Source organism: Triticum urartu, chromosome 2 (genome assembly GCF_003073215.2).
Source record: "Triticum urartu cultivar G1812 chromosome 2, Tu2.1, whole genome shotgun sequence".
Taxonomy (NCBI): Eukaryota; Viridiplantae; Streptophyta; class Magnoliopsida; order Poales; family Poaceae; genus Triticum; species Triticum urartu.
Genome location: NC_053023.1, coordinates 588,680,482 through 588,705,015, shown reverse-complemented (window position 1 = coordinate 588,705,015; position 24,534 = coordinate 588,680,482). Strand labels below are relative to the sequence as shown.

The 24,534-nt window shown below is 43.0% G+C and overlaps 1 protein-coding gene across 3 annotated transcripts; it reads left to right on the top strand.

Annotated features, from left to right (window-relative positions):
- The first annotated feature begins 237 nt into the window (after positions 1-237).
- LOC125538965 (DNA mismatch repair protein MSH1, mitochondrial) lies at positions 238-23,914 on the top strand. Of its 3 annotated transcripts, XM_048702294.1 has the most exons (22): positions 238-522; positions 1,403-1,532; positions 1,641-1,738; positions 2,181-2,256; positions 3,466-3,585; positions 4,229-4,276; positions 5,080-5,144; positions 5,836-5,921; positions 6,672-6,836; positions 9,389-9,498; positions 9,677-9,782; positions 9,876-9,951; positions 16,446-16,504; positions 17,335-17,402; positions 18,124-18,297; positions 18,420-18,626; positions 18,893-19,149; positions 19,712-19,855; positions 20,359-20,410; positions 21,790-22,089; positions 22,600-23,307; positions 23,384-23,914. In XM_048702294.1, the coding sequence occupies exons 1-22, from the start codon at positions 413-415 to the stop codon at positions 23,609-23,611; spliced, it is 3,387 nt and encodes a 1,128-aa protein (XP_048558251.1). In that variant the 5' UTR covers positions 238-412; the 3' UTR covers positions 23,612-23,914. The 3 variants fall into 3 exon arrangements, with proteins under 3 accessions (XP_048558251.1, XP_048558253.1, XP_048558252.1); XM_048702296.1 differs by lacking the exons at positions 238-522; positions 1,403-1,532; positions 1,641-1,738; positions 2,181-2,256; positions 3,466-3,585 and having other exon boundaries at positions 5,080-5,128; XM_048702295.1 differs by lacking the exons at positions 238-522; positions 1,403-1,532; positions 1,641-1,738; ... (1 more) ...; positions 3,466-3,585; positions 4,229-4,276 and adding an exon at positions 4,407-4,816.
- The last annotated feature ends 620 nt before the right edge of the window (positions 23,915-24,534 follow it).

Here is a 24,534-nt window from a genome sequence, read left to right as displayed (position 1 = left end):
GGCCTAACATTATTTGATTTGATTTTCCGCAAATAAAAACATTATTTGATTTGATTGAATAAAGTGTGCCACAAGTTCAAAAAAAAACTACAGAGCAGGAAATGCCCTCGTAACAAACAAAACAAAACTACAGAGCAGGAAAAGGTACCAGGCCTGCCAAAGACTCAGGGCACCACGAGCCCGTGACCCCTCGGCCCCAGTAGTCAGACCCAACGGGAAGGGTGCGCACCGCATAGGGAAGCGCGCGACCAGAAAACCCTCCCGACCATTACTCCTGGCTGCTGCTCGCGCGCCCCGACATCTCCCAAAACCCCACACCACTTCCTCCCCTGCCTCTCGGCCTCTGTCTCTCCGACTCGCGGGCCGGAGAGGCCGCAAAACCCTAGCTCCGCTCCGGCGCCGCGCCGTCGCGATGCAGCGGCTGCTGGCGAGCTCGGTCGTGGCCGCCGCGCCGCGGTGGCTCCCCGTTGCCGACTCGATCCTCCGGCGCCGCCGCCCGCGCCGTTCCCCGCTCCCCATCCTGTGAGCTTCCTCACTCCTTGCCGCGAATATTTTGTGGCATGTGGGGTTCTGTTGATTTTTTCTGTTGGTATGAATATTGGTGGAGCATGGGGCACCGGCATTGGTGTGGCACCCGCGGGGGATAGGTTTTATTATTATTTATTTTTAACTCCGTGGACATTTTAAACGCATGCCGTGTCTGGATAAACCTATTTGAAATCCGTCAAAACCAACTTCATCGACGTTTCTACCATATACTAGTGTTAACAAGATAATGCGGAAACAGCATCTGTGTCCAGGCCAGGACCATCGGCTCAGGACTTGCATTTAAAAATTGGATTACAAAATTGCTCATACATGAGTTGATTAAGCTCTATTCCGAAGTTCCTATATAGGTAGCCTATTCGTATTAAGAACTCAAGTTCAAATGCTGAAATTTTAATAGCCAACAGAAGATCATTGGCAGAGGATGCTGCCATGATTTTTCACTAAATGCACACAGATATGCAACTGGCAGTGTTTGCTGCATCGCGCCACAAGCTTAGTTATTGGGGATGAAACCAGTGAGCACCTAGTGTTGGCGAGCGAAGTAATGCTGAACATATATGTCCTGGAAAAACCAGTCATGTTAAGATAAAACAATTCTGTGATATCACTCAGCAATACAAGTAATGTCACCGATATGAGCTGGCTCAATTTCAGCTGAGCAAAACCTTGAAGGATACACGGAACGACGTGATCAAAGAATTTGTTGCATATAAATTATTGCACTATGTACATGCACTTATTTTCGCTGAAGATTGAAGTGCTTTGATGTGCCTTTTGATCAAAGTTGATAATAATCTGGCGTATTTAGAGTTTTAGATTGCTTTCTTAATCTTGATGACTGTCTCTACTCCAGGTTATTCAACAGGTCTTGGTCCAAACCAAAGAAGGTTTCACGGAGCATTTCGATGGTGTCTAGTAAGGTGAACAAACATGGGAATCTCTGCAACGAAGGCATGCTGTCTCATATTATCTGGTGGAAAGAGGTGCTTGCAAACATTTGGCTTCTCTGGTTCTGAGGTGTTCTTCACTTCCATGTGTCGACGCTGATGCCTCTATTTTGTCACTCTCGTTTTCTTATTTATTGTTTCCAGAGAATGGAGAGCTGCAGGAAGCCATCATCTGTCCAATTGACTCAGAGACTCGTGTATTCGAACATATTAGGGTTGGATCCAACTTTAAGGAATGGAAGGTGAATCAGATGCTTGACACATCCTGAACATAATTATGCAATGGTCATATCTCATATGGTCAAACAAATTGTTATTGTTTTTTTTAAATACACCTTGTTTTAAGTGGTTAACATGATATTTATACTGCGTCCCAACTCCTGTGTGGATTGCTCCGTCCTTTTGGTTCTCTTATTTGTCTTACAGTTTGCATGTTTTTATCTTTACCTTGTTATCGTAGACATTTAACAGAAATCATGGTGGAATATTTGTCTCAAAAAGACAAACCTATCTAGCCTGCCCTGAGAAGTTTGCTGTGATTTTGTATCATCTGTAGCTAGTAGTTAGTACCTTCCTTGCAGGGATGGCTTTCTCTTGCTTATATCAATCTTTTCCCGGTGAAATCAGATCCGTTTTCATGCTATTTGCTTTGTCATGTTGATAAGTTTCCATGATCCTTTGCAGCTTAAAGGATGGAACCCTGAACATGGAGATGTTACAATTCAAATCGAAGTTTCCTCGCGAGGTCCTACTTTGCAGAGTATGCTACTACTCTATCCTAATAAATCCGTATGCTCGATCATCTATTGGGACAAAATGAGAAATATGGAACTATGTTGGGCCACCTTTCCTCATCGGCTACTTTTTGGGTGAATTGGTTTGTGCATGAAATCAGTATGATATCCTGGTTGAAAGGTCCTGCGGTGTATACGTGGCTGCTACTGTTAAGAAAAATAATTGCGACCATTACAAGTCCCTGTCTTAGTCCTGGACGCCTGGTTCATAGACGTGTGGGAAGATGTTGAAGTATATTGAGTATCATTTTTCAATAGCTTAAGATTTTTGGTGGTCTGTTTAGTTTATGAAACTCAATACCTCTAACTCTAATCCATATAGTTACGCATGAAGGGAAAACAAAGCTAAAAGTTATCAAAACCCTATGCTTATATCTTGAGATCTCTTTTTTTTTACATCCTTATGTCTTAAGATCTAGTTTTTTACATCCTTATATCTTGAGATCTCTATGACATTTACATGTGATGATGTGCTTTGTACATTTCTTATAAATCTTTGATATGTCACATGCCTGTAATGGATGCTTAGTTTGTAAGGAGTGATGCATAAAAGATAAAGATCCTAGTTGTTTCTCTAGTTTCATAATCCACACCGGACACTGATTTAACCGGGAATACGGGAATTGGTGCCTGTGCCAGCCTGGTTTTGTTCAAGAACTGTCACACATGTGTACCAACCTTAACTGGCCACAACATGGTCTAAATCTGGCTTCACACAAAATTGCGTGCTAGTTGGACGAACACTCTTGCTTGGGCGAAAAATGTTCCGCATGCTCTTGGATTCTGAACCTAGAATTTCTTCAAGTTATCATGCTGACCACTGCACATGTGTGACTTTCCTCCTTTGGAGGTAAAATATGCCTACATAACCTAGACTTATTTCCATTATACCACAAGCTCAACTGTTTTATTATATTTTGCTAAACCATCAGTTGGGTCTTTGAACTTGCGCTTTGAGTTTGAAAACCACCGAGTCACTGGGTCGATCACTGGTCTGGTTTAAGACTATGCAGGTTTCATTAAATGCCCCTATCTAGACTCCCACTTAGCCAACTGGATTCACTTTCACCATGTTATGAAAAATAATGCTCATATATTTTGTATTTTCTCTATTATATTCTGATTCTCCTCCCCAGACCAAGTTGGATACTCACCTAAGCCCGCCTCTTGTTCAGGTAGGAGATTTCTACGAAGCCATTGGATTTGATGCCTGCATTCTTGTAGAGCATGCAGGCTTAAATCCTTTTGGAGGCTTGCGTTCTGACAGTATTCCAAAAGCTGGATGTCCCATCATGGTATGCTGTTAAATAAAATTGTTTATGCTATTTACTTAGTACTATATGCTTAGATGACCATCACTACTGAGCTGCTTAGAGAATCATCAAATTCTTGCATCAGTATCACAGTATGTAAACAAAGTATCATGAAGGAATCAGAGAATATGAAACATTGTATTTCTACAGTTAGCAGATGTTACATTTTACTTAGATTTATGAAGAGACAGCACATAGGTATTAATCTATTTGACATTTACGGGTGCTACTTTTGCGTGCATGATTTAAGTTTTAGCCTAATAATCAGCATCCCGTAGGATATCTTATTTCGCCTTTTTTTCCCAGCTAAATATGATGAAAATAGACAACTTATTATCTAAATCCTTCACTGGCATCTCATCGTTCTCAAAATTTTCATGCTCCTCAATATGTCTCATATCTCATCTAAGCAAACATGCTGTATCTATAGTTACCCCTCAAGCTAAGAGATATGAAGAAATTTGAATTTGATGTGGTTAAATATTCAATTCATAGGTTAATGTTTTCTTGAGTACGCATGTCACATGAGCAAGTAGCTTTGCAAAATTTGCGAGTATAGTTCTTATTTAATTCAGATGTTAATGTTCTCTTGCAAATAGTATGGCATGAACAATTTCCTTTGCAGAATTTGCGGCAAACATTGGATGATTTGACTCGGTGTGGTTATTCTGTGGTATGGTTTCAACTCATTGCTTATTTGCTTGATACATTGTATTGATAGAATTAAGTTGTACTCCCTCCGTCCGAAAAAGCTTGTCCCTCAAATGGATGTATCTAGCACCAAGTTAGTGCTAGATACATCCATTTGAGGAACAAGCTTGGGACAAGTTTTTCCAGACGGAGGGAGTATGCTGTTATATAGAAATATGCATGTAACTCCGAGGTCTAAAACCAATGTTCAACATATTGGACAAGCCACAAGTTCAGTGAACCACAGGAAATGACATTTGGGAGCTGTATTGAGTAGTGGGTCTGGCTGAATCTCGTCGAACACTGGCATCAACCTTAAATGGTGTAAAAATTGAATGCCCATAATACAGATGAATGATGCTATTAGTTTTTACTGATCTTGCATCCCTGAACTGATCATCAGGCTGGACTGAAGTTTCTGGTCACATGAGCAACACGGGCCTTTTGTACTCCCTCTGATCTATATTACTTGTCGCTGACTTAGTACAACTTTACATGAATTGCTCACATGATACTGCATCAAGTAAGAATGTCTTTTCCTGCTCTTTCTATTTACCGCGGGGATTTGATCGACAATGTTGGTCAAGTGTGTGTAATGTAGCACTTACATTTTGCTCTTTTATGATCAAGACCATGCTTTGTGAACTATAGCAATAAGTTGAATATTTTCACCATTCAAATACCTATCACTTTAGGCATGCGTGATGCATTTAACTACTCAATTTCCTGGCGCTAACCTTTTAGTGACGTTACACATTATTGTTGTCTTCTATTTTTGCCCTGCAGTGCATAGTTGAGGAAATTCAAGGCCCAACTCAAGCCCGTGCTCGGAAAGGTCGATTTATTTCTGGGTAATTGCATAATGATGTAATCGATTTGAGAACTTCCGCTTATAACTTGGTTCCTCCGTCTGGGTTTATTGGGTCTCCTCATATTTTATGTCAAACTTTGACCCTCTATACGACTAACAAAATATGATTTATATGCTACAAACATTATATCATTGGGTTATTATCCGAAAGGGGATGCACACATATTTTTTTGGCATATAACTTGTATTTTGTCAGTTATTAAATTTATGGTCAAAATTTGACTCTAAATACAAGGAGGTCCAATAAACCTGGATGGAGGGAGTATTTAATAGTGAACTGTTGATGTTTGTGAACTTTACTATTTTAATATGTTGATGTATTATTCTGTGCATTTATTAACGGCTCAACTTCAAAAGTCTTGCATTGTATTCCGTGCATTTATTCATGGCTCATCATAATTACATTGTTCGTCGTAACTTCTTTGACATTTGATGTTGCAAACATGTATGTGCTGTTTTCTAATTTAGTGATGTAGTAGTGTTTATCTCCCTTGAGTCTGTTTCTTGTTGCATCACCCGTCGTTTTGTACAATATTGTTTCTACTTGAATAGGTTTCTTTTTGGGATTGTACTGCGGTTGGGATGGGGTCTAATAGCAGGAACTAGCATGTTACATTTGATGGCTTGCAATTACTTCAGTTGATTATTTTAACTTCTATCTTTTGTTACAGCCATGCACATCCTGGTAGTCCTTATGTATTTGGGCTTGCTGAAGTAGACCATGATCTTGAGTTTCCTGACCCAATGCCGGTAGTTGGTACGTTATACTTCCATAACTCTAGATAACTATATTGTCTTGCTTTTCTTTTCCGCTGTAAATAGACCGCCATTAAACTCGCGATATGTTTGTTTCCTAAAATTTCATGTGCAGCTCAGTGTGCTTTACGTTGAGAGTTAGATCTGCATGGAGTTTCATTGGTGAACGGTCAAGTAAATTAGCTGATATGAATTTTGAACATTGTCTTAGTTATTACCCTTAAATCTTGAAATGATACTCTTCCAGTTGTATTATATATAAGGTTTTACGTTTGTACTAGACGAGAGCTCGGGTAGCAGTTATGATGTAGAAACCTGCAACATTCAAGGTGCTATGTGCTGTGAGCTATTACTGCATTTGCCCAGAAATGTAAAGGACAGACCCAGTGCTAGAACCTCCCACACCAGGTGGGGTCTGGGGAAGGATTATCCGAGGCAAGCCTTACCCCCCTGCACAGTGCAATGCAGAGAGGCTGCGTCGAATCCAGGACCTCTTGTCACAAGTCCTTCATCTGCCCAGAAATATAAGGCACATAATTATGCATGCACTCAACATTTTAAAACTAGTACGTGTATATGGATTGAGCATGCGACAATTATTGTGTCGTCTTGCAATTTTTTCATGTTAATAATTGCATTTTACTATTCTTAACTTTTGCATTTCCTGGCTATTAATTAATGAATTCCATAAGACACTCTGCTCTAGTTCCAGCATGGAAGTATTGCACATTCTGATGTTCTTATTTATCAGGGATTTCACGCTCCGCGAAAGGCTATTGCTTGATTTCTGTGCTAGAAACCATGAAAACTTATTCAGCTGAGGAGGGCCTAACAGAGGAAGCCGTAGTCACTAAGCTGCGTATATGCCGTTATCATCATTTATACCTTCACAGTTCTCTGAGGAATAATTCTTCAGGTTTGTATTTATGAATTGCTTCTACCATAACTTTATGTGTTTGATCCTGGCATGACTTCTCGGGAACCTGGAAACCAGAAAGTTCTATCTTATGTTGTTATCATTATCATCTGTTTATTTTATAATGTATCACAGCTAAGATTTTGACACTAACACTTTTTTCTCGAACACGCACCAAAATAATTTTGTATTAGAAACCGAAACATCTAAACAAGCCTACAAAAGAAAGGCAAACAAAACAAACAAAAACTAGGCTAAGGTGAGCTAAACTTGGCTGCGTTCAGATTTTTTTCTTGAGAAAACACAAAGAGACTTGCGTTTCTTTCCATTGAAAATAGAGTTTATGTTACAATCCTCCTAGGAGGTACAGGGGTGGTGGTGAATGCAGGAAATTAATGTACATCCCAGGTCTGGGGCATGGTGTCTCGAAGGCCAGCAGCACCCGCCTTGGCCCAGAGCGGCCCCTCATCCTTGATCTTCGCAACAAGGTACCCGCCGTGGGTTGGGCTCCCTCGAAGACACATTCATTGCGGTGTTTCCAGATCATCCATGGGGTCAGCAAGGCCATGGAGGCTGTTAGCCATGCTAAGCTCACGTCATAGGCTAGTGTAGTTTTCTTCCTAAAATAAACATTGCATGGCTGCTGATGTGACACTTCCATGCAGCATGCACGTAGTAGATGGGGACGTGCTGTACGCACGAGCTCCCTCCTGTTCTTTCTGTTATTGTTAACCCGGTCAGCGTGGCACGCTTGTGCATCTGGAGGTCGTGGGATGGTGCAGCCAATCCGGATCACAGCGAGCTGACCGGGGTGGTTAGTCGTTTCAGTTTTGTAACAGAAGAAGAGATAATCTCTCTCTCTCTCTCTCTCTGCCCCGAGGCCCTTGCGCATGGGCTGCGGGGTGCACTGTTTAGCAGCGTGCCACCATTCCATGATGGAAGATTCATTGTTTGGCGGCGCGCAAGGCATGCAAAGCCAGGCAATAATTTCATGCCAAACCTGTCGAGAGAATGGACAGCGGAGTAGCAGGTGGTTCATCTTCTCAGTGCTCTGGCAGCAAGGCAGGCATCAGGTGTGGTGTTACAGTCCTCGGCGTGCCAGGCGGTCGGTGGTCCAACATCTGTCCTGATCGGCGAGCCAGTGCAAAGGAGGCATGAGGTGTGGTGTTGCAGTCCTCGGCGTGCCAGGCGGTCGGTGGTCCAACATCTGTCCTGATTGGCGAGCCAGTGAAAGAAACGTACCCGAGGGGGCGCCCCGTTCTTCCAAACAAATTTCTAAGACTCACTATGGATTGAACCCTGGAAGGTGGCCTTGTAGCAGGACTTTGCAGAGTAGGATCCGCCCGTAGTCCATTTCCAGAGGAGTCGATCAGGCTCCGTGGTCAGGGTAATGCGCTCGACAGCGTGCCAGAGCCGTATATACTGGCCGATCCCGTGGACGCCCAGCGTGCCCTCGATGTCACGAGCCCAAGCGTTAGCCTGGAGCCCATCAGAAACAGTCCGCATCTTCCTCCTGCGTTTGGAGATGCAGCTGCGGCACGATCTTGCTGATGGAGCTGCCGTCGATCATTGGTCATCCCAGAAAAGGGCCATAGAGGTACAGGCGAAGAACAGGGCACGCTCATCCGTGGAGAACTGCAGGTCCAGGTTACTCCATGCCCTGTTTTGGTCGGTGTGGCTGAACCACAGCCATCGTAGGCGTAGCGCCAGCCCGGTGCGCTCCAGGTCGGGGATGCCGAGGTCTCCCAGTTCGATTGGATGGCAAGTCCGGCGCCAGTTGACATGGCAGTTGCCGCCATTGGCAGCCTCGCGCCCAGCCCACAAGACCCCTCGTTCAATCTTCTCTAGCTGCTTGATTGTTTTCTTGGGTGGTGCGAAGACCAGCAGCTGGTGCATTGGGATCGCGCAGAGGACAGATTTTAGATCGATTTTTACCATTCAGATACTCCCTCCGTTTTTATTTACTCTGCATATTAGGTTTGACTGAAGTCAAACTTTGTAAAGTTTGACCAAGATTATAGAAAAAAATATAAACATTTAACATACGAAATCTATATGATGTGAAAATACATTCAATAATGAATCTAATGGTATTGATTTGTTATTGTATATGTTAATATTTTTGTTTATAAGCTTTGTCAAAGTTTACAAAGCTTGACTTTGACCAAAGCTAATACGCGGACTAAATAAAAACGGAGGGAGTACATTGGTACTGCCAATGTCTTGGCAATTAACTATTTATGGAGAATGTTTAACAGTATCTCCATCTTCCTCCATTAGCTTGATCGTGGCTTGACCCTTCTGTTTGGGCATTTGCTCCTTTTCAACATTTATCAAAACATTGATGTTTGTTATAAATGTTGCAACCCAAGATGTCCCTACTCCCTACTGTGATTTTAACACAAGAAACTCTATGATAACATTAACAACAACATTGTTTGTGGAGGCATAGTTGTGTTATTAGGATGAGAGAATTGTGATGTTAATGTACCTTGAGTTTTCTAATCTACCTGTTCATGTAATATATTACATGTCATTTGCTCATGGTGTAGGGACATCACGCTGGGGAGAATTTGGCGAGGGAGGGCTCTTGTGGGGAGAGTGCAACGGAAAGTCTTTTGACTGGTTTGATGGCTCTCCTATTGACGAACTTTTATGCAAGGTCTATATCTTTTTGTTGATATGCATCGTTGGAAGAATGATCATCGTTCATTTTGTCTGCACAGTCCATATTTTGTTATCAATTGTTGTTATTGTGCCATAAGCTGTTCTATGTTCTTCTCAATAAGGTTTGGATATTGTTTCATAATTCTTACAACTAAAAGCTTTCTTTTGTCAAGGTAAGGGAAATATATGGCCTGGATGAGAAAACTACTTTTCGCAACGTCACTATCTCGTTGGAAGGGAGGCCTCAACCTTTATATCTTGGAACTGCTACTCAAATTGGTATGCAGAAGCGTATTCACTATTATTTTGATCTTTCTAAAGACCTTTCGAAAGTGTGGGAATCTTATTTCTGAAATCCATGTGCTAACATAGGAGTGATACCAACTGAGGGGATCCCCAGTTTACCAAAAATGCTACTCCCTCCAAATTGTGCCGGGCTTCCATCAATGTAAGTGTTGTTATTTGTTAGATTAACATCACAAAAATGCTTGTGGCACCCAGCTAAAATGATATGTTTTAGGCCTTGATCTTGTTATTTTGTATGTTTGTTGGGCCATCATTAGTTAATTAATTCTACTTATGCAACGATTTCTTCCCATGCTAGTCATCTTGGTAACTCAGCAAACAGTTGAGTGACCTTTGTGACCTTGTATTCCTATATTGGTTCTGAAATTTCAGTGGTATACAATTTGCCTAAAATATGGGTTATGTGACAAAAGAATGATATCATCAACTCATATGTAAAAACATGCTCAAGTAATATCACTTTTTGTGTCATACAGCCAACAACTTTATTGGGTTTAATAGTTGGTCAACCTTAAATCTTGCATGCATGGACGCCTTACATGAAGAAACATAAACAACAACAACAACAACAAAGCCTTTAGTCCCAAACAAGCTGGGGTAGGCTAGAGGTGAAACCCATAAGATCTCGTGACTGTTAGGAATATGCAACTTGTATTCCCATGAGGCCATAGGCCGATATATATATACATGTATAGGTGTGGAACATATGCAGGAAACCCCTTATACAACGGGATAAATACAAAGGGGTACATGACTTATATTATAACTCTAACACCCCCCCTCAAACTCATGGTGGATGAACAACACTGAGTTTGGAGAGATAAAAGCCATGTTGTGCTCTAGTCTGAGACTTCGTCAGGAAATCCGCCAACTGTAACTCGGAAGGCACATACTGAAGAGCAATAACCTTATCCTGCACAGCAGCGCGCACATAGAACGCATCAACACCAATATGCTTGGTGAGCTCATGCTTCACAGGATCGCGTGCAATGCTGATAGCACCTGTACTGTCAAATAAAAGTAGAGTTGGTGTAGTGACAGAAACACCAAAATCCTGAAGTAACCACTGTAACCAAGTCACCTCTGCCGTCAAAAGAGCCATTGCTCGCAACTCAGCCTCGGCACTCGAACGGGAAACTGCAAGCTGTTTCTTCGTCTTCCAGGCAATGAGAGAACCACCAAGAAAAACACAGTAAGCAGAAAGTGAACGGCGATCGGAAGGATCACTAGCCCACGTAGCATCCGAATAGGCCTGGAGCTGTAAAGAACTGGAGCGAGGAAAGAATAGACGGTGAGAGATCGTGCCTCGAAGATATTGAAGAACACGAAGGAGATGACTATAGTGAACCGAGGTGGGGGCAGAGACAAACTGACTCAGAATATGAACCGGATAAGAGATGTCCGGACGAGTGACAGCTAGATAGACAAGACTGCCAACAAGATGACGATAACGTGTCGGATCAGGGAGAGGATCACCATCAGTAGCACGGAGGTGAACATTGAGCTCCATAGGAGTCTCAACAACGCGCTCGTCAGTAAGAGCAGCACGAGCAAGAAGATCCTGGATATACTTTTCCTGGGAGATAAAAAAGCCATCAGAGGTAGAAGAGACTTCAATCCCAAGAAAGTAGCGAAGAGGTCCAAGATCAGACATTAGAAACTGCTCACTAAGACGGGCCTTTACAAAGGCAATATACTCGGGGTCATCCCCCGTGATGATCATGTCATCAACATAAAGAAGAAGAAGAGTCCGTCCACGAGGAGAAAGGTGAATAAACAATGCTGGATCATGAGCACTGGCTAAAAAACCAGCAGCAGTGATCACAGAGGCAAAGCGCTCAAACCAGGCGCGGGGGGCTTGCTTAAGGCCATAGAGAGCGACGAAGACGACATACCATGCCATCAGGAACAGAATACCCAGGTGGTGGCTGCATGTACACCTCACGCAGCTCACCATTAAGAAAGGCATTCTTAACATCAAGCTGAGAGATAGACCAGTGGCGTGCAGAGGCAACGGCAAGAAGTGTACGAACAGTGGTCATATGAGCCACAGGAGCAAAAGTCTCGTCATAATCACGACCATGCTCCTGCTGAAAACCACGAGCCACAAGACGAGCTTTGTGACGCTCAAGAGAACCATCGGAGCGAGTCTTAACCTTGTAGACCCACTTACAAGTGATCGGACGGACTCCGGGAGGAAGAGAAACAAGATCCCAGGTACCAGTGCGTTCAAGAGCAGCAATCTCCTCTGCCATCGCAAACTGCCATTCAGGATGAACAACAGCCTGACGGTAAGAAGTCGGCTCAAGAACAGCAGCACCAGCGGTGGGAAATCCAAAGCGATCAACAGGCGGACGAGGACGAGAACGCAAGCCATAAGTAGGCTGAGAGGAAGATGACGACCCATCCACAGAGGCATCAACTGGTCGTGGACGACGAGTGTAATGCTGAGGAAAAGATGGAATAATAGAAGGAGGAATCGGCAAGGTAGAATCAGGAGGTGGCGACGAAGAAGTCACCGGAGATGAAGGTGTAGAATCCGGTGACAGGCTGGGAGAGGAAACCGGGGAGGAAGTCACCGGAGATGAAGGTGGAGAACCCGGTGACATGCGAGGCGAGGAGACCGGGGATGATGGTGGCTGCAAATTAACTAGATGTGGAGAAGGAGAGGAAGTGGAACGAAGAGGTACAGTCTCGGCGGGAGTGATAGGTGAGTCAGGAAAAGTGAGGAAAGAGATATCCTGTACTGAAAAAGTCGAGGAAGATGGGCGTGGGTAGAAGGGACGAGACTCTTCAAAAGTCACATCTCGAGAGATACGCATCCGACGACCAATAGGATCCCAACAACGATAGCCCTTATGCTCATCACTGTAGCCTAAGAAGACACACTCAACAGACTGAGCGGTCAGTTTGGTGCGTTCGCGAGGGGCAAGAACATAGCAAACACAACCAAACGAGCGAAGCATCGAATAATCGGGAGAACGATCAAAAAGTCGCTCGAAAGGAACACCACCCTGTAGAGCAGCGGAAGGCTGTATATTGATAAGATAGGTGGATGTGGAGACGGCCTCAGCCCAAAAATGAGGCGGGAGAGAGGCAGCAGTCATCAATGCACGAGCCGTCTCAAGAAGATGTCGATGCTTTCGCTCAGCCACACCATTCCGAGCATGAGCACCAGGACAAGAGAATTGAGAGAGAGTCCCGTGCTCAGCAAGAACACCACGCAACATCTTAGAGATATACTCGCCAGCGGAGTCAGCACGAAAAACACGAATGGGTGAAGAGAACTGAGTATGAACCATGGCAGCAAAACGCTTATAAATAGACAACACCTCAGAATGAGAAGTCATGAAATAAAGCCATGTGTAACGAGAGAAATCATCTATGAAAATAATATAGTATTTATGACCACCTTTCGAAGCAAAAGGGGCCGGACCCCATACATCAGAATGGACTAAATCGAAAGGACGCTTAGACACTGACTCACTATGTGAATATGGTAACTGAATCTGCTTGCCAAGATGACAACCCTGACACTCTAAAGAGACATCTCCTGAGACAGACCCCAGAAGGCCTCGACGAACTAAAGAAGACAACCGAGAACCACACAGATGACCAAGTCGATGATGCCACTGCTAGAAGGAACCAGTGACGGAGGCGACAGAAGCGGAAGAACTGGCGATGGTGGTGGCAGCAGAAGGAACATGAAGCCAGTCCAACTCCCAAAGACCTTGAGACAGACCCCAGAAGGCCTCGACGAACTAAAGAAGACAACCGAGAACCACACAGATGACCAAGTCGATGATGCCACTGCTAGAAGGAACCAGTGACGGAGGCGACAGAAGCGGAAGAACTGGCGATGGTGGTGGCAGCAGAAGGAACATGAAGCCAGTCCAACTCCCAAAGACCCTGAGAATCACGGCGGCGAGGGCCAGCCCCAACCAGAGTGTGCGTGTGACGGTCCTGGACAGAACAAGAGTCAACGTCAAGGATGACGCGACAACCAGAATCCGTAAGTTGACCAGCAGAAAACAAATTCATGGTAAGTCAAGGAACATGAGCAACATCAGGAACAGAATAAGGAGTAGTAAGATTGCCTCTACTAGCAACAGAAAGTGGAGTACCATCAGCAGTGAAGACATGAATAGGAGAATCCAGTGATCGAAGAGAGGACAAAGTGGAAGAATGAGAAGACATATGAAAAGAAGCTCCAGAGTCCAGAACCCAGGGGGATGTACCTGACTGTGTAGAGGGTGATTGCTCAGTGCGGGAAGCATCAGTCACAGAACCGGCAGTACCCGTCGAGGAAGAACCTGAAGCCGCGAGCAGACGCTTAAGTCTCAGAATATCCTGCTCAGTTAAAGCAATGGCTGAAGCTGTCGAGGTAGATGACGAAGTCCCGGAAGATGATGATCGAGCCTTGCGCAGGTGTTTCTTCTTCGTGTAGCACTGAGACTCAAGATGACCATCATTGTTGCAATAGGCGCAATGTGGACGGGGGCGACCTGAGCCTCTAGAAGGAGTGGGCAAGAGCGGCGGAGCACTCGAGCGAGAAGGGGTCGGTGGAGCAAGTGGCGTAGGAGCACGAGTAGCGAGCACAGAGGGAACCTCCAGCAAACCAGCACCACGTAAGCGAGTCTCCTCAGCACGAGTCTCAGAAAGCGCCTCCATGAGAGAAATACGGCCACGAGCAAACAACTGAGCACGCCGGGGCTCAAACTCCTTACGGAGCCGAGACAAGAACTCATAGACGCGATGAAACTCCAAATTGGCCTGGACAGCCTGGCAACAGGGGCAGGTACGACACCCAGCACTACGAAGAGAATCAAGCTGGCGCCAGATAGCAGAACTCTGTGCATAGAAGTCATCAACAGTAGAGTCACCCTGCTGAAGAGCATGCTCCTGACGAATCACAGAGAGGTATAAGGCATCACCAGAGGGCTGATAGCGCTCACGAAGACGGGTCCACATCTCAAAGACAGTAGAAAGACCCAGAAATTCAGAAGCAAACTGAGGCAGAACACTAGCAGTGAGAACAGCTGCAGCACGAGCATCATCATCAAGCCACTGGGTGTAAACAGACAGAGCACCATGATACGTCTGAAGAGCCTCCTCATAAGCCAAAACCCTCTCATCATAAGCACGATCAGCAGCCTCATCAGCAACCTTAGCCGCATCCTTGGCGGCCTGATTAGCATCCGTAGGAAGAACCGATGGAGATGGCGGAGTAGGGGCCACCGGAGGAACTGGACGTGGCGGACAGCAGACCTCGCCTGAAAGAACACCCCAAAGACGGATGCCACGCATGTGAATGCGCATGAAGCCAGTAAACTCGGTGTAGTTAGTACCATCAAAGATCACCGGATAGCGAGGGACAACAACATAGCTCGATGCAGCAGACATTTTTTTTTTGTTTTTTTGTTTTTTTTTTGTTTTTTTTTGCAGTAGAACGAAGCAAAGCTTCAGCCGAGCGACACCAGCCTGGAGGAAAACAGCGCCAGCACAGAACGGGAGGAGCGGGTGCGGCCGAGGGAGGGGGCGAGGGCGGCCTGGGAGGCGACCGGATCCGAAGTTACAGATCGGGCCCGATCCGACGCGGACGGCGGCGGCGGCGGGTCCCTTGCCGACGGCGCGGAGTTGAATCCCTCGGACGGCGCGGCGCGGAGTCGAATCCCGGACGGCGCGGTGCGGATCCTGGCGGTGTGGACGGGGACGGTGGGGGTGACGCCAGGCGGCGGGGGCGACCTTCCGGAGCGTGCTTGGCGCCGGGGAGGGAGCGGGCCGCCGATTCCGCCGTAAGGGAGGGAGGCGTCCCGGCGTGGAGGTCGCGCCGGAGCGGGCTAGGGTTCCGCCGGACGAAGATGGGGGAATCGGTGGGGATTGGGATTGCGGCGGCGGAGGAACGGGATCTTAGCACGAGTTGCGCGTGCGGGGAAAAAAAAACCTAAAGCTCTAATACCATGTTAGGAATATGCAACTTGTATTCCCATGAGGCCATAGGCCGATATATATATACATGTACAGGTGTGGAACATATGCAGGAAACCCCTTATACAACGGGATAAATACAAAGGGGTACATGACTTATATTATAACTCTAACAGTGACCAACTCATGGCTCTGGCGCATGGATAGCAAGCTTCCACGCACCCCTGTCCATAGCTAGTTCTTTGGTGATACTCCAATCCTTCAGGTCTCTCTTAACGGACTCCTCCCATGTCAAATTCGGTCTACCCTGACCTCTCTTGACATTCTCCGCACGCTTTAGCCGTCCGCTATGCACATGAAGAAACATAGGGAGTACTATTTTCAAACGGAGTTAATAATTCGTTTTGTAATCCTAATTCCTACCACCAATATTACTTGTGAAAATTTTAAGCAGTGAGCTATTGAGTATGATAAGAGGCGTCATTTAGGAATTGCTGTATATCTTCCTTTGCAACTGCACTTACTCAAATTAAAAATGTATCACTTTTCGTAGGGATTGCTAAAACTGTATCACTATGCTATGCATTATGTTGTAGTACATGGGACTACATTTATACGAGATACCATCTTTGGGGCATGACCTTTGTAATCCATTCTTTGTGTTTGCTTTGCTTTGTGAGGTTGACTTCTTATTATTATGATATGTAGGTATATAAGAGATCTTCTTCTTAATCCTCCATCTTTTGATGTTGCCTCTGCAATTCAAGGTAAAAATCTGTTCAGAGTTGCAGCCATGATCCTTTCATGATGGATTCAGTTCTTGCGCTACTTTACAGTTAAAACTTGAAACTTTGAGTTCACTGTGGAAGATAATATTTATTTGACGGAGCTTGCTTCAGCACTTCTCTTAAAGAAAACTTGGTGAACCTTGATGCAAAAATTGTTATACATAAGTAGGTTGATATGGCTAATGATGATCGATCATGAGTTATATAGAGTTGATGAGCCGCTTTAAAATATTACAATGGTACTGTAAAATGAAACTAATTTACTTTGACATATATTAAACCTATAAGAATACTTTTGTCCTTTCACATTTTGTCGATCCATGAGCATACATCGAATGTTTCCCCTTCAAGAAATCTTATCGAACTCCGTGAATTAGCCTTCAGGAGGTAACATGGGATGCTGGTGTTCGCATTTGGCTTGCACCCCGGCAACGGTGCTACGACATTGCTGCGCAGCCATGAGAGCCAACTGAAAATAGTTAAACATATGTCTCTGGTCTTGTTGTGGTTGCTGGCCAACATTCAACCATGGAAGAAAAAAACTAGGTGGCTGTATCGATGTGGCAGACCACGACAAGAACATTGATCTGTTTCTCAAAGTTTGGGTTTACATGCCCGATTTCATAGTTGAGGGTTGCTTTGGTTGCAGTTCTAAAAGTTGGCATCAGTATGCAATGCATGTTTTTTTTGTGTGTGGCAATTTTGTATTTTCCACTTGTCCCAGTTTATCTCTTAAAGGTTTATGATTTGTGATATTTACTACATGTGCTAGAATTTTTTACCAAACTCTGTAAATCTTACTCTTGCAGAGGCTTGCAGGCTTATGTGCAGCATAACTTGTTCGATTCCAGAATTTACTTGCATACCATCCGCGAAGGTTCCTTCTTAACATTTGAGAGTAAATATGGCAACAATTGAACCATCGGTTATCTAAAGTTATTTCTTTTTTATGCATGTTCATGCCAGACAAGTAAATTTGACGTTTCATAAATCGGACGTCAGCAGTTATATACTACAGCATAACTCTCAGTATATTGGTCTCATTTCTCATCTGACTTGATACTTATATACAATAGTCGATTGGCCAGATGTGTGTGTTAAGTACATGATTTAAGTTTTCATTGTTACTGTTAGTTTGAACAATTGGGTGTGGATTCTTTTAGCTCCTTTGAACTGTAATGAATGCATAATTTATCAATTTATATGAGAAATGGAACAAAATTCAAAATAGATAATGGAAGATATTCTACGTTTATTCTTTATAGCCAGATGCTTAAAAGTACAATTCAAGAATATTGACTCAAACAAAACTATCCACACCTTATCACTGTTATTAACAGACTACTCTGGCTCTTCAAGTGATAACTGGATTTCTAGGAGCTCTGCAAAATGGCCTTGGACCTGGTGTTTCCATTCATTATTGTTATTGCACCTTTTGTTTTTTCCTTTTGATAATCTTTTTAGTTGGTATTCATCGATTTAGATGTTATCTCATTATTCTAATCCATGACTTGCTTTGCAGCAGTTTTTCACTTTATCATGTTGTACTTCAGCTCATTTGTTTGCCTTATATTTATCTAGCAAATTTGATTTTGCAGCTTGTGAAATTACTTGAGTCAAAAGAGGTTAATCACATCGAGTTTTGTAGAATAAAAAATGTCCTTGACGAGATTATGTTAATGAATGGAAACACCGAGCTTTCAGCTATCCAGAACAAATTGCTCGAACCTGCTTCGGTGGTTACCGGGTTGAAAGTTGATGCTGATATACTAGTAAGTCTTGTTTGATATTCATGAGCCACAGATGTGCAATATTCATGCATATTAATATTTCTAGTCAATCATATTTCCCTCTACATATCATCGATCTGGAATCTCTTTTTATTTTGTTGCAGATTAAAGAATGTAGATTTATTTCCAAACGTATAGGTGAAGTGATATCTTTAGCTGGCGAAAGTGATCAGGCAATAACTTCATCGGAATATATTCCCAAGGAGTTCTTTAATGATATGGAGTCATCTTGGAAGGGGCGTGTGAAAAGGGTCCATGCCGAAGAAGAGTTCGCCAATGTTGATGTCGCTGCTCAGGCATTATCAACAGCGGTATGTTTCAAGCAATGCATTTATTTCTATAAATTGGGCGTTATGCAAAAACAAAAGAGAATTAAAAAAACTATTACCATTGTGGGCGTCTACATTTATTAAACTTATCCGCATGGAAATATTGTAGTTAGTTCATTTATGAGAAACATCAGCGCTATGATACATCTAGGTCACTGAGATTTATACAAACATCAACTATGGTCTTGAACATTTCTTTTCATCTCATCTTTGACTTGGTTTATACAAACACATATCAATCTTCTCAGGTCACTGAAGATTTTCTGCCAATTATTGTAAGAGTAAAAGCCGTGATGTCCTCGCATGGAAGTTCTAAAGGGGAAATCTCTTACGCAAAAGAACATGGGGCTGTTTGGTTTAAAGGGAGGCGACTCGCACCAACTGTGTGGGCCAACACACCTGGTGAAGAACAGATAAAACAACTAAAGCCTGCGATTGATTCAAAAGGTAGAAGAGTTGGGGAAGAATGGTTTACAACAACCAAAGTTGAGAATGCTTTAGCCAGGTACTGGCCGAATGGATGACAGCCACTTTCTGACTTTGTAGTGCCGCTTAATAAATGTTTCACTGCTCTGGCAGCCCCCTTGACCGCTTTCATAAACATTGTACAATTAGCTTACTATCAGAAGTTTCTGCATTACTGCAAAATGAAACCTCGCTGTGGTCACATATGTTAATGAAACATGTACATGACTATATTCTGAAAAGGTTGCATATGCCAATTAATCTACTGTTACATTGAACTGTACTGCTTTATTTGAACTCCTTAAGATAAGATAGTTTTAATCCTTTCTGAAAAATGGTCATTTTGGAATCTGTGCTAATCAAATATATTTTAGGTTTTACCACCACATCGAAAACTATACCAACATTTGCAACATTACATTGATATTACTAAATTTTTCATGAAATATATCATTAATGTTTATTTAGTTTTATTTGAAACAATATATCTTCATCAAAATAGATTCTCAGCGTATTTAGTACCTTCTAGAACAGGCAATTATAGCAGCACACTCCAGTCCCCGTAACATTTACTGAAACTATGCTAATATTGCTTTTCTCAGGTATCATGAAGCTTGTGATAATGCAAAAGGTAAAGTTCTAGAGCTATTGAGAGGTCTTTCAAGCGAATTACAGGACAAGACCAATATCCTTGTCTTCTGCTCAACGTTGCTCATCATAACAAAAGCACTTTTTGGTCATGTTAGGTGATTACTTTTGGCCTTCCTTCTAGAAGTATCATTTGAGTATTGAACTATTGTGTGCATTTTCTCTTTGCATAAGCCTATAACATGCATTTTGATATAGTTCATCCATTCTTGCTATTCTGTCTGTTGGACTGGTTAGTCTGTATAAAACAACTGTTTGACATTAAACGGGTCAGTTATTTTGCATGAATTCCTGGCATTGTCTTCTGTGACTGGTAGTAGCCAAAATCCAGTTTCGTAGTTAACTTGTTATGCCAGTGCCACTGACATGAAACCTGGATATTGGGTGTGCTTCTCTGTATGTTATGCAGTTTATATATCTGCTGGAAACTATCGACAGCTATGGACACTAGAATTAAATGGCCTAATATTCCACACCTTTGCACTCTTTACAAAGTCATTTTATTAGGCGTAATGTCATATTTATGCTCATATATTTCTGTCTTGGCGATCCACCTATGCACATTGATCTGATGCCATGCATTTTCTGGGATCTTGATCAGTGAGGGTCTAAGAAGGGGCTGGGTGCTTCCTGCCATATATCCCTTATCTAAGGTACCTATTTTTATCACGTCTCTCTATTTTGAGTCTAGATAATGATTTCAAACAAAAGTAGGTGGATTAGGACTCTATGCCATTTTTCTTGCTTAGATTTAATTAACCTATATGTGTTGCTTCAGTTTGTTGGCCTGGTTGTGTTGCACGATGTTTTCTTCATTCCATGGAATGATTATGATTTAAGTAGTCATATTTCATTTTTCATGGATGCCTATGCTAAGCCCAGTTGGAATACTCTTTTGACATGCACGTGGATCACTGTTGTTCACTGGCCAGTCATGGCTACCTGAGACAGTTCAGAATGACTCTGATTAGTCCAGTTAGCATATATGACATAAATATAGCATATAAAATTGGAAAACAGATGAATGATGGCCCACAACCCCATTGAAGCCCAGGGCCGTTATTAGACGACGGGACAAATGTACCTTTTATCTATGGGACATCTGCATATAGGAGTCCATATCCATTCAAAGAAAGTTTAAAACAAGTATTTACCAGCGAATGTGCAGTTTCAATATAAGAAAAGTGTATGCATGATGAGAGCATCAAACATTTGCACTAGTTTGAGTTTAGAAGCCCTGACTGAGGTGGTCCAGTGTCCAGCGAGTTTCCCTTCTGTGTGTGATTTGAGGTATAAAATAATCCATCCACATGATTTGCAGTTTTGCAGTCAACCAATCAGCACCGGCATCAAAATCTTGAAACGGTTAGATGTGGAGTACCTGATCTGCTCTCATAATAACGCAGTCCCTTATTACTAGCTTCTTAAGCGAGGAATTATCCTATTGTTCTTTGCTACAATTAACATGGATACAGAAGACTAGGTAGAACCAGGGCATCATGCACCAGAAATTCAAATAGTGCACACCGGGACCAAACCTTTAGCTCGTGGGTCTTGTTGATTCAGTGCAAAAACATATTCTTGAGCTGGATTTTTTGCCAATTTGAATTTGTGCTGTGGTCTTGCAGTATTGTTAAATGTCAGGTATACAATGATAGACTTAATCTTGATTTGATTTTTATCAAGAAGGGTTTAACATAGTTTTGTTGGACCAAGACTATCCTTTGCGTATATCCGTCTGTAAATATCCCATTTCAAAAACAATCGGGACCTTTTGGAGATTGGATGCCAATCGGGGTTATAACGGGTCCGGTATCAGCAACACCAGCCAATCGTGTTGGTACGGTGGGTTCCCCATACCCACTATTCGGAAAAAAAGCTTGCCATAGCAGATCTGTACCAAGCAACACAGCTGCCAGATGAAATGTTCCTTTCTGATGAACTGAAGTGTTCCGATCTCTTCTCTACCACCAACATCTTTACTAATTCTTACAATGTTGTAAACTTGCTTGAGTGTGGATTGTTTATGCAGGATTATAGTACGGAAGAAAACTCAAGCGAAATGGATTTATTAAGACTCTTTCCTTACTGGCTTGATACTAATCAAGGGAATGCAATACTGAATGATGTCAACATGCGTTCTTTGTTTATTTTGACTGGTCCAAATGGTGGAGGTAAATCCAGTATGCTGCGATCAGTCTGCGCGGCTGCATTGCTTGGAGTATGTGGCCTGATGGTGCCAGCTGCTTCAGCTGTCATCCCACACTTTGATTCTATAATGCTGCATATGAAGGCCTATGACAGTCCAGCTGATGGGAAAAGTTCGTTTCAGGTGCCAATTTTGTAGCTTTGCTTATTTGTTTCTGTAAAATCTGTGTCCTGTATTCCCAAGAACACAGGTGCTACACTATCTTTATAATGTTCAGTTTTTCCGGATCATGGAGTCAAGCCTGATAAAAGTCGAGATGCTAGAAACTATATGCATGAATGTACAATATCTTGAAGAACAAAACAACTGTGCTGCATGTTCAAATCGCATGTAATGATAAATTGTCTGAACGGTCAAATCCCCACCAAGTTGGTGTTCTGCAGTTAGCTAAGCATGGTAATAAGTTCATGTTACATATGTTATGCTGAAGTTGGTCTAACTTGGTTTTGACATTTTCTTGCTCTAGTATGAATTTAGTTTACTAGTGTACTAGCACTTTGTCATTGGTTCTCTGTGCATGTGATACTATTGTTCATTTCTTAATTATATTTTCCTGTGGCATTATTTATACATAGAATAATCTTATTAACGTCCATGGAAAAATACTTTGTTTTGATAATATGTTCTTTTCAGATCGAAATGTCAGAGATACGATCTTTAGTTAGTCGAGCTACTGGTAGGAGTCTTGTTCTCATCGATGAAATTTGTAGAGGCACAGAAACTGCAAAAGGAACTTGTATAGCTGGTAGCATCATTGAAAGGCTGGATGACGTTGGCTGCCTGGGCATCGTATCAACCCATTTACATGGCATTTTTGACCTTCCTCTTTCACTCAACAATACTGATTTCAAGGCTATGGGAACAGAAGTGGTCAATGGGTGCATTCAGCCAACATGGAGACTTATGGATGGCATCTGCAGAGAAAGCCTTGCTTTTCAAACAGCCAGGAAGGAAGGTATGCCTGACTTGATAATTAAAAGAGCAGAGGAGCTATATTTGACCATGAGCAGAAGCAACAAACAGACATCATCAACAGCCCACCATGGGCCTTCCGTTGGCTACTCCAATGTAAATGGCTTGGTTGATATGCCCGATGGTCTGGGAAATTTCTTCGAACCTCCGTCAGGTGCTACTGGACTGGTGCGAAAGGATGTCGAGAGCATTGTTACTGCAATATGCAAAGATAAACTGTTGGATCTCTACAACAAGAGAAGCATCTCAGAACTGGTTGAGGTGGTCTGCGTTACTGTAGGTCCTAGGGAGCAACCGCCACCTTCAACTGTTGGGAGGTCCAGCATCTATATCATCATCAGACGTGACAACAAGCTCTATGTTGGACAGGTATTTCTGCACATTCATGTATTCTTTTGTTTCTTTGTCTAAGGGCATGAAATATTGACTCCATCCCTGCCTGCAGACGGATGATCTTGTGGGCCGTCTTGGTGCTCATAGATCCCAGGAAGGTATGCAGGATGCCACAATATTATACATCATTGTTCCTGGCAAGAGTGTTGCCTGCCAACTGGAGACTCTTCTCATAAATCAGCTACCCTCGAAAGGTTTTAAGCTCACCAACAAGGCAGATGGCAAGCATCGGAACTTTGGTATGTCTGTAACCTCTGGAGAAGCCATGGCTGCACACTGAACTGACCCACTGAACATCCAGTTTTAACTCGTAGAGGCCAAAGGGGAGTGGAGCTTCATCTTTGATTTCCTTATCTGTTTTTTTGGCTTATAGGAGGCAGGAGCTAACTGATACCATGTTTTCCACCCCAATTTTGTCTGATTGGTAATATGGCCTAGCTATGTTCGTAGTAGGGGCAATTCTTCTATCATGTGTAAGGAATTACCAACGTAAATATTTTTGCAATCCTGTAAATGCTTATCTTTGTGCAACGGTGCAATTTGAGGCCCTACTGGCCCAAATAGTAGTTCCCTTTACTGGCTACAGGTTCCAAACATCAGGTTGGGTGAAAATAGCACTAGTAATCACCAGTGTTGTAAGCAATACCCCAAATATAACCCCAGAAAAGGCTACGTGTAGAATATAGTAATGCAGAGTGATGCAAATTCAAACTAAGATATCATTTTTGTAAGGATCATGTTTTCACATTACAACATAGTTCTACATTTTCTGAACAGAAATCACCCAGTTAGGAGAATTTTAAGATTTAATGAAATACCTATAATATTTTCAATATATGTAATGTGGGATTGCTTGTGTAAGCATGGGGAAGTTGTTGTACACGTAAAATTTTAAACAATGAACAGCTATTCAAGGTAAACAATATTTTGGTGGTAACCCGAACGCCTAGAGGGGCCGCAAGCCAGGAATGGGTCGACTCATTCCAGGTACATGCCCTAAGTAGTGGATCAAGCAGCAAGCCATGACACACGAACACAACACGCACACGGCACAAGCATGCACGCACGCAGCGGCTCAAGCCAACGCACGGCCGCTGGCACAGTCCGAAGCGGCAGTACGCACGCAAGCACGCTAGTAGAGGCACACACACCCGCCGAGCTCGTCGGCGGTTGTAGCCGGTCGGCCGTGGCATCAAGCGAGCG

Excerpts from the sequence above, each read along its gene's own strand:
- LOC125538965 (XM_048702294.1), top strand. The coding sequence starts at position 413 with ATGCAGCGGCTGCTGGCGAGCTCGGTCGTGGCCGCCGCGCCGCGGTGG. Across the intron at positions 9,952-16,445 it reads TGTGCCGGGCTTCCATCAAT|GTATATAAGAGATCTTCTTC; the intron begins GTAAGTGTTGTT and ends TATGATATGTAG. Across the intron at positions 23,308-23,383 it reads ACAAGCTCTATGTTGGACAG|ACGGATGATCTTGTGGGCCG; the intron begins GTATTTCTGCAC and ends CCCTGCCTGCAG.